The sequence below is a fragment of the Xiphophorus couchianus genome, chromosome 13, assembly GCF_001444195.1.
Source record: "Xiphophorus couchianus chromosome 13, X_couchianus-1.0, whole genome shotgun sequence".
In the NCBI taxonomy this organism is placed as follows: Eukaryota; Metazoa; Chordata; class Actinopteri; order Cyprinodontiformes; family Poeciliidae; genus Xiphophorus; species Xiphophorus couchianus.
Genome location: NC_040240.1, coordinates 13,130,741 through 13,144,850, shown reverse-complemented (window position 1 = coordinate 13,144,850; position 14,110 = coordinate 13,130,741). Strand labels below are relative to the sequence as shown.

The 14,110-nt window shown below is 38.7% G+C and overlaps 1 protein-coding gene across 3 annotated transcripts in view; it reads right to left on the bottom strand.

Annotated features, from left to right (window-relative positions):
- dtnbp1b (dystrobrevin binding protein 1b) overlaps nucleotides 1–14,110 on the bottom strand; it is a 35,221-nt gene that overhangs the window by 5,838 nt on the left and 15,273 nt on the right. For 2 of the 3 annotated variants that reach the window (XM_028036203.1, XM_028036205.1), the window contains exon 2: nucleotides 1,129–1,296. In XM_028036203.1, the coding sequence (XP_027892004.1) occupies nucleotides 1,129–1,296 (168 nt within the window). Of the gene's footprint in view, nucleotides 1–1,128; nucleotides 1,297–6,400; nucleotides 6,553–14,110 lie in introns of those variants that run through there. The other variant, XM_028036204.1, reaches the window with a different exon arrangement.

Genomic DNA, 14,110 nt, shown 5'->3' with positions numbered 1-14,110 from the left:
ACACTTGAGCCAAAAGTTCTGTTCTGGTCTTAATGGTTTGAAGCACGTTCTCCCACATGTTTGTGGCAGAGTCAGTTCTCCTGACTTTCTTTCATCAGTTGTGATTTATAAAGTTTTCCAGTCAACGGATTCTCTCCCAGAGTTACTATGGGTTTCTTGACTGCTTCTCACATTAATCCACCTATCTCTCTCAGGAGGTTCTCTCTTGTGCCAAAATCCATTTTCAGATGATGTATTGAACAGAGCTTGGTGAGATGTGGGATTGATTTATAACCTCCAGAAAATCCTGCCTAACCTGTCTTCTGTGTTCGTTGGTCTTTGTTGTGGTTTTTGTTCTCTAATGTTCTTTACCAAACCTCTCATTCTGTGTTTGTGCAGTGTTTTGTCAACTAACCTTTGGGATAATCTTTCCTTAGATATTTTTGTTAGAAAGCCCACCATGATTCAACAGTTTGCTTCATTTCACTGTTTTGTTTTTAGATTTTACTTTGGAAAAAAACAACAAAAAACAAAAAACATTTCATTAACCACAAGCAGTTTTGATTGACAATAGAAACACAAACCCCACACATTTTCTCCATTCTTCATCCTTAAATCTCCTCCCTCTAGCTCCCTCTCTCTCTTTCCCCATTGCTCCACAATCTTCTTTAATAAACTGGTTCCAGGGGATTAACGGAGGAGGATGGATGAGTAAAAGAGAGAGAGAGGGAAGAAAAAAAAATCACATCCCAAACCCCAACAGAGTCTGCAACATCTTTTAACACCGAGTCTTTGCAACTCCACGTTTTAGTACATGCTTTTGGGAATTTGAGCTGACTTTTGGAAGCAAAATTGGGTGTAAACCACAGCAGGATTCTATTGCAGTCGCGTTGCAAGAATATATCTATATGGCCTGATTACATTCTTCAAAGTAAAGGCTTGAAGGACAGATCCTTGTTACAGAGTAACAGTGGCTCAGTGTTATCATATGCAACTAAAATGGATAAGGTCTCTGCTGGGAGCAACAGGACTCAAACATTAAACTCAATAACATGTGGATTTGTATTCTTTCAAGAATAAGATAGACGGAGATAAACTCATAAGCTCATACTTCCTGAATCATCAAAAGAGACATTTTCTTCTTCTTACCTCTCCTCTCGGTGATCTGAAGGTATCCAGTGGACAGGTACTGCTCCATGTCTTGTTGAAAAGCCTCCTCAAAGAACTTCTGTCTCTCTTTCAGCTTCACCTGGGGTGTTGGGACCCCTGCTTGCTCGGCTCCGGGGACTTTCTGCGAATGCTCCGCATCAAGCTCCACTGGAAGCGCAAGAGAAGCGAATGCAAGTTAACTTTTTATTTCTAACAAGCAACGACCGTGCGCTACAAAAAATAATGATGAAGTGGTGCAGCTCACTGAAACGGGGAGCAAAAGAAGTAAGGCTTATTTCATCCATCAAATCTCTGTCTTTTCCAGGAGGAAGATTCGGGAGGCCAGACTCAACCCTGACAGATCGAGGTCAACGGTTACTGAAGCAGAACGATGTGGAGCTCTGCGCTTTGAGGCATTCAGATATTCTCAGATTCACCCTGGTGTTTGTAACTCAATACTCCGTCCGTCTGCTGCGGGCTGCACAGGAGAGACCACACTGACTAACGTCTCGAGTGAGTAATCGCCACTGCTGCAAACACATCAGTAAACCAAGAACCAAGCTCCTGCTGTGTGTGTTCTCTGAGGCTCTGAAGCTTAAAAGACGAAGTTCAGGAGAGAGATATATTTGTATTGTTGAGCAGCACAGAACTCTGCTGTGATGGTTTACAAGACTCAGGACACTTAGCCTTCAGATTAGAAGTGTCTATAGTACTAAACTCAGCATTTAGGTCTGGACTTTGACTGGGACATCCTAACATGTGAACATGTTTTGATGTAAATTGTAAATCTGTCCTAACCAGAGATGAATCTTCACCACAGTCTCAACTGTCTACAGCTTCTTCCAGGATTTCACGTTGCATGTTTCTTCATTTATCCCACCATTAACTTTGACTAGCTTTCCTATCTCTGTGGGGGGAAAAAAAGCCCCAATCCCACAGCATGATGATGTCACCACCATGTTTCTCCATGCGGATGGTGTGTTCAAGGTGCTGTACAGTGTTTGTATTGTGCCACATGTACATAAATTGAACCAGGTGAAGCAAAATCTAGGTCACTTGAGTTCTGGGTTGAACATATATATAGACTTTGTTTTGTCTGAAATGCAATATGTATATATTTTTTGTACAGTTTTGGCTTATTTAGTGCCTTTTCTGAGTCTGTATACTCTAGTTAAAGATTAATTGATTACTAAATTAGTTGACAATTATTTCAATAATGGATTCTTTTCAATTAATCATTTCAGCCCTTCACATTCGTATTGAATCTTTGAGATATTTTAACATAAGGCACAGTTCCTGGTTAGCAGAGAACGGGGGATGGAGGGTATGTTTGTCTGAAGGGAAGAGATTAACTTTGCGTAATGCTTTCTGACATGATGGAAGCATGACTGTGCTGTTCGTGAGGGTAGGCACTGATGCAGCCTGGAACCTTGGAGGGGATGTCTCTTTATTTTTCTAAATTTTTCTCTGACAGACAAGGGTTATATAAGTCCACCCACTAACTACAGCGCGAGAGTCAGTTCAATATGACATTCAGAATATATTAAACTGATCCATACATTAGCTGTGATTTTGATTAAGCTGGGACTAAAAGATTTGGGCAGCTCCTGGATGTTCCTCCATGTTACAGGAACATCGAGTCCTGTGAATTTACATTTTACGGTCTCCTGTCCTCTGTTACTGTGGCGTCAGGGACTCAACACCCTGACATAGGATAGAGTCCTGATAAACTGTGGGCTGCGGCAACAGATGGACACACACAAAACCAAAGAATAATGAGCTCCCATAAGAGCTCCCACTAACGTTCCTCAGAGACGCAACAAAAAGAATAGCACTCTTCTTTCTCTCTGTCATTTCTTACCCAGCGTCCAATTTATCTCATTCATCTGATGTTTCATGTTTGTCCCTCATCTTTTCCCCATGACTCTGAGCTGCCTGGCTGGTGTGTTGGTGTGTGTGGCTCACAGAGACCGCTCTATTAGATTAAGGGCCTCGGGGAAGCTTTGTTAAGACTGTCAAGCATTGTGCAGGGTTAGTAGCAGCGGAAAGAGAAGGCATAATGGAAAAAGAGGCCAGTGTGGTTAGTTATAATTAGGGCTTGTAGACAGACAGTAATAACAGTACTGTTGGATTCTGGGTTTTATTTTATTTGTCTCTAATCTAATTCTCAGTCCATTACTTTCCTGTACTGACTATTTGTTCACGTCTTTGTTCATGTTGACTGAATTCAATCTACTATTTATTTGTCTGCCAGTCTGCACCGCATCTTCTGTTGTCTTATTAAAGCATATATTTCCAACCAGATCTAGGTGTTATTAATTTGTTCATTCAATGTCAAAATTGTGATGAAAAAGAATATATTATATATATCTAAATGGCTGACATACAAGAGCAAGGAAGCATAACTAGGTGTAACATCTTGTAATGTTTATCTATTTATCAGTGCCCCAAGTTCTGTGTGTGTTGTATGTTTCATTGTAATGAAAAATGTTAAATAAAGAGTATAAAAAAAAGAAAAAGAATATATTCCAGGTTTAGACGGTTTTTAGGAACAACAAAAAGGCTCGTGTGGCATCAGGTATGAGCAGCCTCAGTTCTTTTAATATTTGAAATCTGATATGCAGAAATGTCTTCTGACTCCGTGAAAGAGAGAGAACTGCTTACATATTTTAAGCCAAACTTTAAACTATGGAAACCCTCAATCAGTCTTAATGCATGTAGACATAGCCTTAGAGTGCGTACACTGATTCAAACAATCTTTATTCACTGGATAGGTAATGGAAACTATTGTTGGGCCACAACTAAAAGAACATCCATCCATCCATCCATCCATTTTCTAACACCCTTGTCCCTAGTGGGGTCAGGAGGTGCTGGTGTCTATCTCCAGCTAACGTTCAGGGCGAGAGGCGGGGTTCACCCCGGACAGGTCGCCAGTCTGTCGCAAACTAAGAGAACATTTTCTCTATTTTCATTTGAACTTTAGTGGTGTACCCTGTAGGAAGGCCCACCGCAGACAGCAGCTGGGATCATTTGCATAGTCTGTGGTTAAAAATATCAGCCTGTTTTTGTCTGTGAGGCCAGCTTGGCGGGATTGCATTTTGTTGGAAACAAACAATTGTTATTCTATTGACAAGTTAAATGTTTATCACTATTTATAGTAATATTCATAGAGAAAGTGTTGACTGCTGCAGCTTACTGTTTATCAGTGTCATGTGACCTGATTTGTACAGGGCAGGGATGTCCAAATTGTGGCGCGAGAGTCCCTGGACTGCTTTTGCGTGACTTTTGGTCACAATTCACAAATGGCACAACGTTGGCACAGACACTTGATGCAGACAAAAACCTTTTTCAGATCATGGCACAAATATTCTGATAAATTAAAAGTTAAATACAACATGCAGTATTTCTCTTTTAAGAACTAAGCTTTTTGCTTTCATTTTTATTTTACAGTAAGTAGGACCACAACTATCCAGTGATATTTACCCCAAACCAGATCTGGATTTGTTTCATTTTTCAGATTTGGGTGAATATAGCAACTCTTTTTTAAGAGAGAGTGGCCCAAATCCTACACTTACTCCTGAGAATAGGCATTTGTCCACAACCAAGAAAACAGAAAACAGCAAAACCTCCAAATATTTGGAATCTGCTTCTTGTTCTCTAAATATGGCAATTTCTTATTCTGGGATCTATTATAGTTTATATAGACCACTCCAACAAAATCCGACAATTCATTAAAATATTGCATGTCAAGATTATTGTTTAGCAACTAAAACTACAAATGCATAAAACAGTTTCTCCCCACGACAAAAAGTATGCACATAATAGGTGTATTGGAAATGCTTTCCAGCACATATGAAACTAGTCAATACATTTTTTTTCAGGTTCAAGGTCAAGCATTAGGTAAAGGAAGCAGAAGAACAACAAGTGTTTCAAGAAGTTGGCAGAATTACCAACAGGTCATATTAAAACAGGAAGTAAACATGTGAACATTAGTCTACCAGGTTTTGTGGTTTTCAGCTTCAGCAGATGCAAAGTCTCTCATAAAGTTGACTGAAGACTGTAGCTTTGTGTGTTTATTGTAAGTATGTTATAATTGTCACTGGTAAGTGTGACCACTGACACACAGGCATAATATTAATACAGACTAGAGCATCTCAATATAACACATTTAAACTCTTCTATTGCTATCGCCTTCTCTATAATTAGCAGCGAGTTTAATGTATCTTACTTTTTTTATCTATTACTCTTCTTTCCAGTTTTCCCTCCTCTCACTTCTCTTAGGTTACTCAAACTTAAGTATTTGTAGTTTACGAACAACAAGAAAGAGCTTTTGTATTTCAATTCATGGGGTAAAAGTATGGAACAAGTTAAATGAGGAGTTAAAACAAAGTCAAAATTTAATACAATTTAAAAGGAAACATAAAGAGGTCATTTTCACTAGATATAGAAATATGTGTGAGAGTTAGTTCGCACATATTTCTGTGGGTATGGATGTATATATTTAGACATATGTAAACCCAGATAAAATGTAAAATTAATTAATCTGTTTATTTTTACTTTTTGATTGGATTTATTAATGAGGGTCCATCTGAAAATATTATATGAGTTTAGGGGGTAGGAGTTCCTAAGTTTCATACTTCTTCCTACTCCTTTTCGAGGATGTTAAGATTACTGTGGTACAAAAAATATGTCTTTTGCATTCCTTGTTCTTGTGTATGATTGTATACTACTATCATGTTCGAAATAAAGTTTCATTTAATTTAATTTCATTTCTTTGCCTTTGCAGCATCACAACCGACACAGCTGTGTACATCCTCCTACACATGGTGCTGTGGCTACAGGAGCTATTTTTAGCTCCCACCCATTTAGCCTAAAGTTTGTGCTGATGAATTTCAAATAAAGGCACAAATAAGCATTTCTCCAAGGTCCAATACATTCTGCGGTTGAATGTGTGCAGCAGCTGTTTTAAGCGTCTTCAATGATATACTTCTAACTTGTACTGTAAAAGGCTCACATCATAACATGACTCGTGTGAGCATTAGTGAATACGCACTTGCAAAGGAATATGCATTTGCAAATGATTCAAAGGACCTGAGCTACATTGTTTTAGTCACAGCAGATAATGTAAAGAATGATAAACTACCAACAAGAAAAAAAAAGCGAAACTAAACCAAACACAGGAAAGAAATTACCAAAAGAGAAAAACACAAATGTCAAGTTAACATTAAATTGGAAACTGGCAATATAAGTTCAGTGTGTATTGTTGTACTACCTGACTTTGTGAATGCTGCGGTGCGTGATGCATCTGAACCAGCCATAAAAAAAATTGAAAATTATTAAAAAAAAAACAGTACCGTACGTTTAAGTTTGTCTGCTCACTTTACCAGCTTTTATGTATCGCATCTGTTTTCAGCTGGTTTTGTGTGCTTCGCATGCAGGAAGCAGAAGCCACAGGAAGAGGGGTTGCATGAGTGCAGGTATGTGTGAGTGAGTGAGATTCTGCACCTGTTTTTTTCTGACAAACTGCAGTAGAACCATTCAATACAGAACTACTATCTGTACTATCTGTAGCTCATCTGTTTTCGTTTTACACCAGCATGATTTTGCGTGAGACATATTCATATGCATAAATGTGTTTCTATTTATAGAAGCGCAGACAGCAAACGGCATTAGGCGTTTACTGTAAGAGGACGCACTGAGAAACTGAGAACGGACTGCAATTGAAATGTAAAGCAGATACTCCATCAAAGGTTGCTTGTGACTTTGGGATTCAACTCTCTCCCTGCAAGTGGCGTTGACTTTTTAGAAGCACGCCGATTTAGTCATCACATCTCTTATCTGGGCTCACATTTCAAAGACTTTTAAAAACATCTTTTCAGCAGCATTTCTGAAGCATCAAACTAAATGGAGCACTTTCAGAATCCTTTAGACTCAGATTCTAACAGGCCCTATTTAAGCATCTGCGGCAGCACTGATAGGCAACAAGAAGCCAACCCTTTTCATATGGAAATATATGAGCCATAAGCAGCAGACTTAATTTAGTGGTGAGCCTTTCATTTACTCTCCAGTAGTCTCCTCTACAAATCAGGTGTATCCTTGTGGGATGCCCCCTCCCAGACCTGGACTCCATTTACACAGACCGGGTCAAGAAGAGAGCTGGATCCATAGCGATGGATTCCAGCCACCCGGGCCACAGACTGTTTGTGCCGCTGCCATCAGGCAAGCGGTACAGGAATATACGGACTACAACAAATAGACTGAGAAACAGTTTCTTCCCCACAGCCGTCAGAGCCATTACTCCCTGCCGCCCCCCCCTCCCACACATATCATAACCTCGCAGTCACACATACATATCCCCCACCCCCACACAGCCATATTGTTCTGCACTTTGCACTGTCACATTATCTGTACTTTGCCATAATTGGACCTGCTGCTACTTCTTTGGTGTGGTTGAGTGCCTTTAGTTAATTTAGTTGTATATATTGTTATTATTATTATTGTGTGTTTGCTTATTTATACTGTATATATTTGACCTTTTGCACGGGAGCTGCAATGGAAATTTCGTTGAATTCTGTTCAATGACAATAAATGCTATCTATCTATCTATCTATCTATCTATCTATCTATCTATCTATCTATGCCAGTGGAGCCTTGATTCCTTGAACTTCTTCAAATTTGGTCACATTAGAAACATTCATTTCATTTTTTTAGGATTTTATATGATGGACCAGAAACATAATGCATTATAAGAATTTTTACTGAAGGGTGTCTTGACTTTCTACTTTATGCTTTGATGTAAAACCATTTCAATGTGGCTCTAGCTGTACGTTTAGGATCTTTGTCCTGAACCTCTGGTCCAGTTTAATGGCTTTCCTCCATCCATCTTTGCATCAGCTCTGACCCGGATGAAGAAAAGCTTCCCCACAACATAACGCTGCCATGTTTTACAGCGGAAATGATGTGTTCTGCCATCTAAGTTGTCACGCACACGAAGGAAGGATCTTTCATGTAGTTGAAAAAAAAAAACAGTTACATTTTGGTGTCATTCGACAGCCTACGTCAGGGGCGTCAAACTCGGTTTCATTTAGGGCCATATGAAAAATCAGAATGTTCTTAAAGGGCCAGTTGTGCCAAAATATATTGATAAAACCAATTAAACTTTTAAAATATCACTAAATAGCTGTTCCTCCAGGATTTTATGATTGCTTTAGTGATTTTAGCAATCAAAATGGCTAAAATCACTAAAATTGAGTTTTTCCAATATTTGTGCCAATGTATGATATTAAATGTGACTTTTTAGAATTAGCCATATCAATTATGGACTATAACTTGACATCAAGTAAAGCTGAGGCAGCAGTCATTTATAAACTCAATGATTTTGACCAATTTTGAGAAAATTTGCAGTAAAATCAGAAAAGAAATGTGGAGATTTGTTGATTTTGTGTGAATTTTGCAGATTTGTGAAAAACTGGAGGGGCTTTTTGATGAAATTTGGAGTGTAGAGGGCCACATAAAAAAAAAAAAAAAGGCGTGCTGGATTTGGACCCCAGGCCTTGAGTTTGACACATGTGGCCTACATGCTTGTTATGTTCTCTACATGCCTTGTGAAAACTGGAAATGGAAACATTCTTTTAAAAGATGGCTTTTCTTCTTCATTTGAGAACTATGCACCATAATTTCCAGATTTCTGTTTGTACAAAATACTAAAAAACATTTAAAAAATTTTTGTTCTATTTTGCAATCGCGTCAGTGCTTTAGGTGCCAACATAAAATCCCAATATAATCTGTACATTAGGATCTGTGAACACAGGCACTGTGGATGGATTGTTTGAAATGGAATGGGATGGGATCTGCTGTCCAGTTTGCTTGTAGTTTCAGCCAAAAAAAAATCTGGGCCTGGAGCCACTTGCCTCTATTTCTGTACTTATGTGGAAAAAGAAAAACTGAACGTGACAGAGAGCGAAAGAAGGAGTGGCAGTGCGATGCAGGACGAATGTCGTTTTCTGGTTGTCAGAGAAAGAGAACAAGCCCAGAGCCGTTTGTCACATCAGTGCCATTTTGTTTTGCAGGATTTGACACCTAGTGTCATCAAATGCTGTGTTGCTTCTATAAAATAAAAATAAAAATGTTGTCATGAATGGATTTGCTTTGAGATGGTGTCTGTTTTTGACTGAATGTATTTTGTCATCAGGGGTTTATTGTGATTTTCAAGTAGTCTGCAGCCCAATCTAGAATATTCTGTTTTAATCCATTCATACCTAAAAAGTAGCCCTTTTCATCCGACTCTCTACACAGATAAAACTATGCAGCGTGTTCCATCCTTCATTTAAATGAGTTGTCTAGTCGCAGATGGATTTGTTTTCTAGCCTCAGTTTTTTTCTAAAACTGCACCACACATCTTGATGTCCAGGAGGCAGGGCTGACGGTGAGGAAAGACAGCCACTTCAGCTGCTTTTTCTTTTTCTTCTTCTTCTTTTTCTCCCTTTTCTTAAGCCCTGCTCACTCAGCCCTGGTATTTTTAGATTCTGTCCGCCTCGCTGTATCTCTCAAGTGCTCAGGTTTCCTAAAGGCAGCCCCCATGTTGTAAATAACACACACACACACACACACACACACACACACACACACACACACACACACACACACACACACACACACACACACACACACACACACCATCACACGCCCTCTCTTTGACACGCTCACACACCCAGAAAGAATTACTTGCAAGCTGTTGAACGAATACACACGACACAGACAATGCATTTCAGACAATCAGGATGAACTTTGAGTGGCAGAGTAGAGTACAGTACAATACACTGCCTACAAGGGGCGGTTGCTCTTGTGGCTGAAGAGTAATTTTTTTTTTCAGGCGCAGTTCACTTAAATGCTGTTGTGTAATAATTATAAGTCATATGTAGTTTGAGTTAGTTGGGGAATCCATTATTTTTCTGTTTCCATATGTGTTTGTATTCTTTCCAGTAAGTAACATCAGTGGTCAGTTACTAAATTAACTGACACATAAGTAAAAACGTCAAGAGGTTAATGTCCAGTGATTAGCTAAGTTAATAAATGTGTACAAAGACAAACTTGTCAGATGATTTTTCCTCTTTTTACTGAAACGAAACACTGTAAAAAATAGGTTAAGTATATTTTTATACACTGTATGTGGTTTAAACTGTACATATTCCTGTTTGCCTTATTGTTGTTCCTGTTCAAGAGGGCATTACAGCAGAGTGATGTTTTGCTTTGTGGGCTACAAAGTGCTCTGCATGCTGTGTGGGTGATAAACAAAGTTTACCACACAGGCTTTTATGCTTCCCATGATCTACCACGAGAGGAATTGCTTTTCCAGTTTTTATTCTCAATTTTTCTCTGTCAACAGAATAAGTCTTTCAAAGCCAGGGTGTCATTATTGTAACATTTACATAATTCTATTATGTGCACACAATAGTATGCTTTAAAAAGCAGGATTAGTGCTGAAACTATTACAGCTGAATTTTAAATTGCGTTGAACTCAGCTGCATATTATCTTGAAACACTGCAATCGTTTTTGGACAGGAGTCTAATTCCTAGCAGGTTTCCTGGCTGAAAACACATCAGTTTGTGTCCAGAAACGTGGAAGTGTAGTGCGACAAATAAAAATGTTTCTAGTTTATTCACCTCTCATTCACAGCTGGCTGAGAGCAGAAACTCATTTTCACTGGTTCGCAATCAAATTAGAGTTTGTGATGATGTGGCAGCAACAGTTGATGAAGGGAATCTGAAGATGGGCCTCGTCAAAAGAAAATCAATGCAATAAAAAACCAAATTCAGCAGGGATGTTTTTGAGTTGACGTGTTATCTGTTAGTTCTGCAGTTGCTGAGTGAAACAAACTCCTAAGTCATACACCCGGCTGCAATGAGCAGCTGTGTTGTTAACATTTACCTGCCATTAAGACCAACTCTTCCTGCTTCAAGCAGCTTTCTGAGGATACAAAGCTTGTAGCTGCTCTCCTTCCTGCCCACATCTTTAACTGTTTACTGTTATTCATCCCAAGTGATACGTGATGAACACCTCAAGGTTCCTTCTCTTTCTCTGTCAGTGGCTATAATCGCCACAGTGGGAGAGTGAAAACAGATTAAAGCAGTTTTCTAACTACACATGTAACCAGGCAACTGTACGCCAACATGCAAGTTGGAGCTCCGTAGGAGGGCTTCTTGCCTCCTGCTTAGTCATTTGCAGTGAGAACACCAACAGAGAACAATTTTTTTTCCTAAAAATCTGGACTTGGTAGATGGTTGCAGACACCACACTGCTTATGGGACCTCCTCTATTGATAAAACATGGATGATGTGGATAATATAATTCGACTTACTCAACATAACGGATGCTCCACACTAATGTGGCAAAAATCAAGCTTCCATTGACATCCATGTCCATGTCCACGTCCATGAATTACTGTCTGTTATTTAGCATTAAATGTAAAAAGCAGAAACATCAAGTGACACAAACTGCTTAGACAAGATGAAATATGTGCAGATCCCCGCAGGAGCATGTATGCACAACAACAGGCCTTGCGTTAAATCAGAGGCGTCAGCTACTGCAGCAACCCAAAGATTCACAGCACAAAGATGCATGCTGGACTCAGGAACGTACCAAGTGCAGGACAGGGGGGGTTGAAGGTCACATGTGTGAGCCTAAGCTTGCAGAGATTAGAAAGATACTCCTTTCAGTCTCCATTGGGTATATAAGTGGGAATGCTTTTCTCTCATGATAAAATCTGACAAAAATTAGCAAAAATGACTCAAGGAATGATTACTTTTCATCATTATTTTCACTGCCTAGACTGCTTTTAGCTCTTTAAAAACTGTAAATATGGATTTTACAGTTAAACTGTGGCAGTCTAAATCTGCAACATGTTTTCGAAAAAAAGTTAGTTTTGTCAGTTTGTGATCAATGAGTGGATGTTGATACAAAACTTGGTATTTATGGGTAATTCAGTAAGTTTCAATGAAGATAATTAAAGGGCTATTTTACTTATTTAAAAAAAAAAAATTTAGACTTGACAAGTAAAATAATATTTTTGACTTGTTTGACATTTGGACCCATTTATATTTAGACAAGTGTAAAAACTGAAACATCTAGACTGGTTAAACATAGACTGAACTATTCTACACTGATTGTCTAGTATTCAAAACAACATTTACAAATTGTCAACCTATTACTCTGTAACAGTGCTTCCCAAACCTGGCCCTCAAGTCCCTGTGCCCTACATGTTTAAGGGTTTTCTTGCTTTCAAACACCTGACTTGAATAAATAGCTGATTAACCTATTTTTGGTTAATTGCAATTTTTGGTTAATTGCATGACCTTCTACAGAGAAGGTCATGCAATCATTTGAATCAGGTGTGCTGGAACACAGACACATCTAAAACATGCAGGTTTGGGAACCACTGTTATATAAAAATAAGAAAAGAATTATCCTTGATTCTCTGTTTGTAGCTAATCTAAAAATAACCTTCCTAAGTTTGAACAAGGCACACCATTTTAGTTCTCTGTATTTTGATAAATTACATATTACATATTAAGGACAGAACAATCAAAATTATTTTTAGCAGAAGAGTTTTTGGCAGGGGTGTTTTTGTTTTTGGTTGTGTGGGGGCCCAAACAAAGGGCTCTGCCAAAGCAGAAGACAACAGTTTCCCTATAAAAGAGAAAAGCATGCAATGGACTAAAGTCTAACTTCAATGAAAACAACACAGACAACGCTAGTTATAAACTACTAGAGTGTTGCAGTTTACAGAAGGTCCTAAGAACTTTGTTTCACTCTTGGTGTTTACTTCTGTTTAGATCTACCTGCTAAGTCACAAGGCTGAAGGCAACACTTACAGCAGAAAAACTCTGGTGTTGTTGGACCTCCTGGGTTTATTAAACCGATTGAGCTGATTTTTTTTAACATTGTTTTTTCCCTGACGCCTGCCACTTGACAGAGTCTGCTTGACAAGGCAGTGAAGTGAGAGCGACTGCGGTCTTTGGTTATGATGTGTAATACAAGCACTGCTACATTTCCCAGCTCTCCTTTTGCCATACAGCAAACAGCTGCACTGTGCTTTCCAGCTCTGGGATATTTAGGAATGCCTGCCTGTTTGCTTTGTTCTCTGAATGGGAGTTTTAGACCTAAATACTGTGTGTATAAAAAGCCTGAAGGAGAAGCAGCAATGTGTTCCAGTGAAAGTACTGGAAGGATGTAGTGTGAATGTTTTCTTTTGGGGTTTTCTATCAACCCATCTGCCAGCTGACATTTACAGCACGCTTCCCATGCTGCAAGGCATCTGGCCTTTTTAAATGTGTATATTCTGTATAACATGTGTATGTTAGCATGGCTTCAGGTGTAGCTGATAGGAGGTGGATTCACAATGAAAGGGGACAGATGGTACGATCAGCAGGGAGGAGACTCTGAATAGCGCATATTCAGCCTGCGTTTGACGACTTTATAAATGAATCTCAAATCCTGTAGTCAGGAAAGTAAGTAAGAAAGGACATTTATTTAATTCTGTTCAGCAAAAGTCATTATTTTAGAAACTCACTCTGTTAAATATCATGTGAAAATGCTATAAAACTAATTTAGAAAAAGAAATCTCTCAACTTGAAGGTGAATGACAAAATATTATACCAATAGCCATAAGGTTTATGTTTTTTCCATGTTTTTGCTTTTGACTTAGTGGTCAGCCTACAATATTTTGTCTTTTGTGTTCTGATGATGGGTTTGGTAATAAGACAATACTGGATCAATGTGTCCAATGTTACCATCACAGTACTATTTGTGTGTAATATTCATAGAATTTCATTGTTTCTAAAGCTATGCATAAAATTTGCATGCATACATGCAAATCCTGTGATAAATATATTATCGCAAACCATGAACAAATCTTTATATTCTGGTCTTTTATCCCCAAAGGCTGTTTGCTCTTCTTTCCACTTCAACTGGTCAGCTAAATTT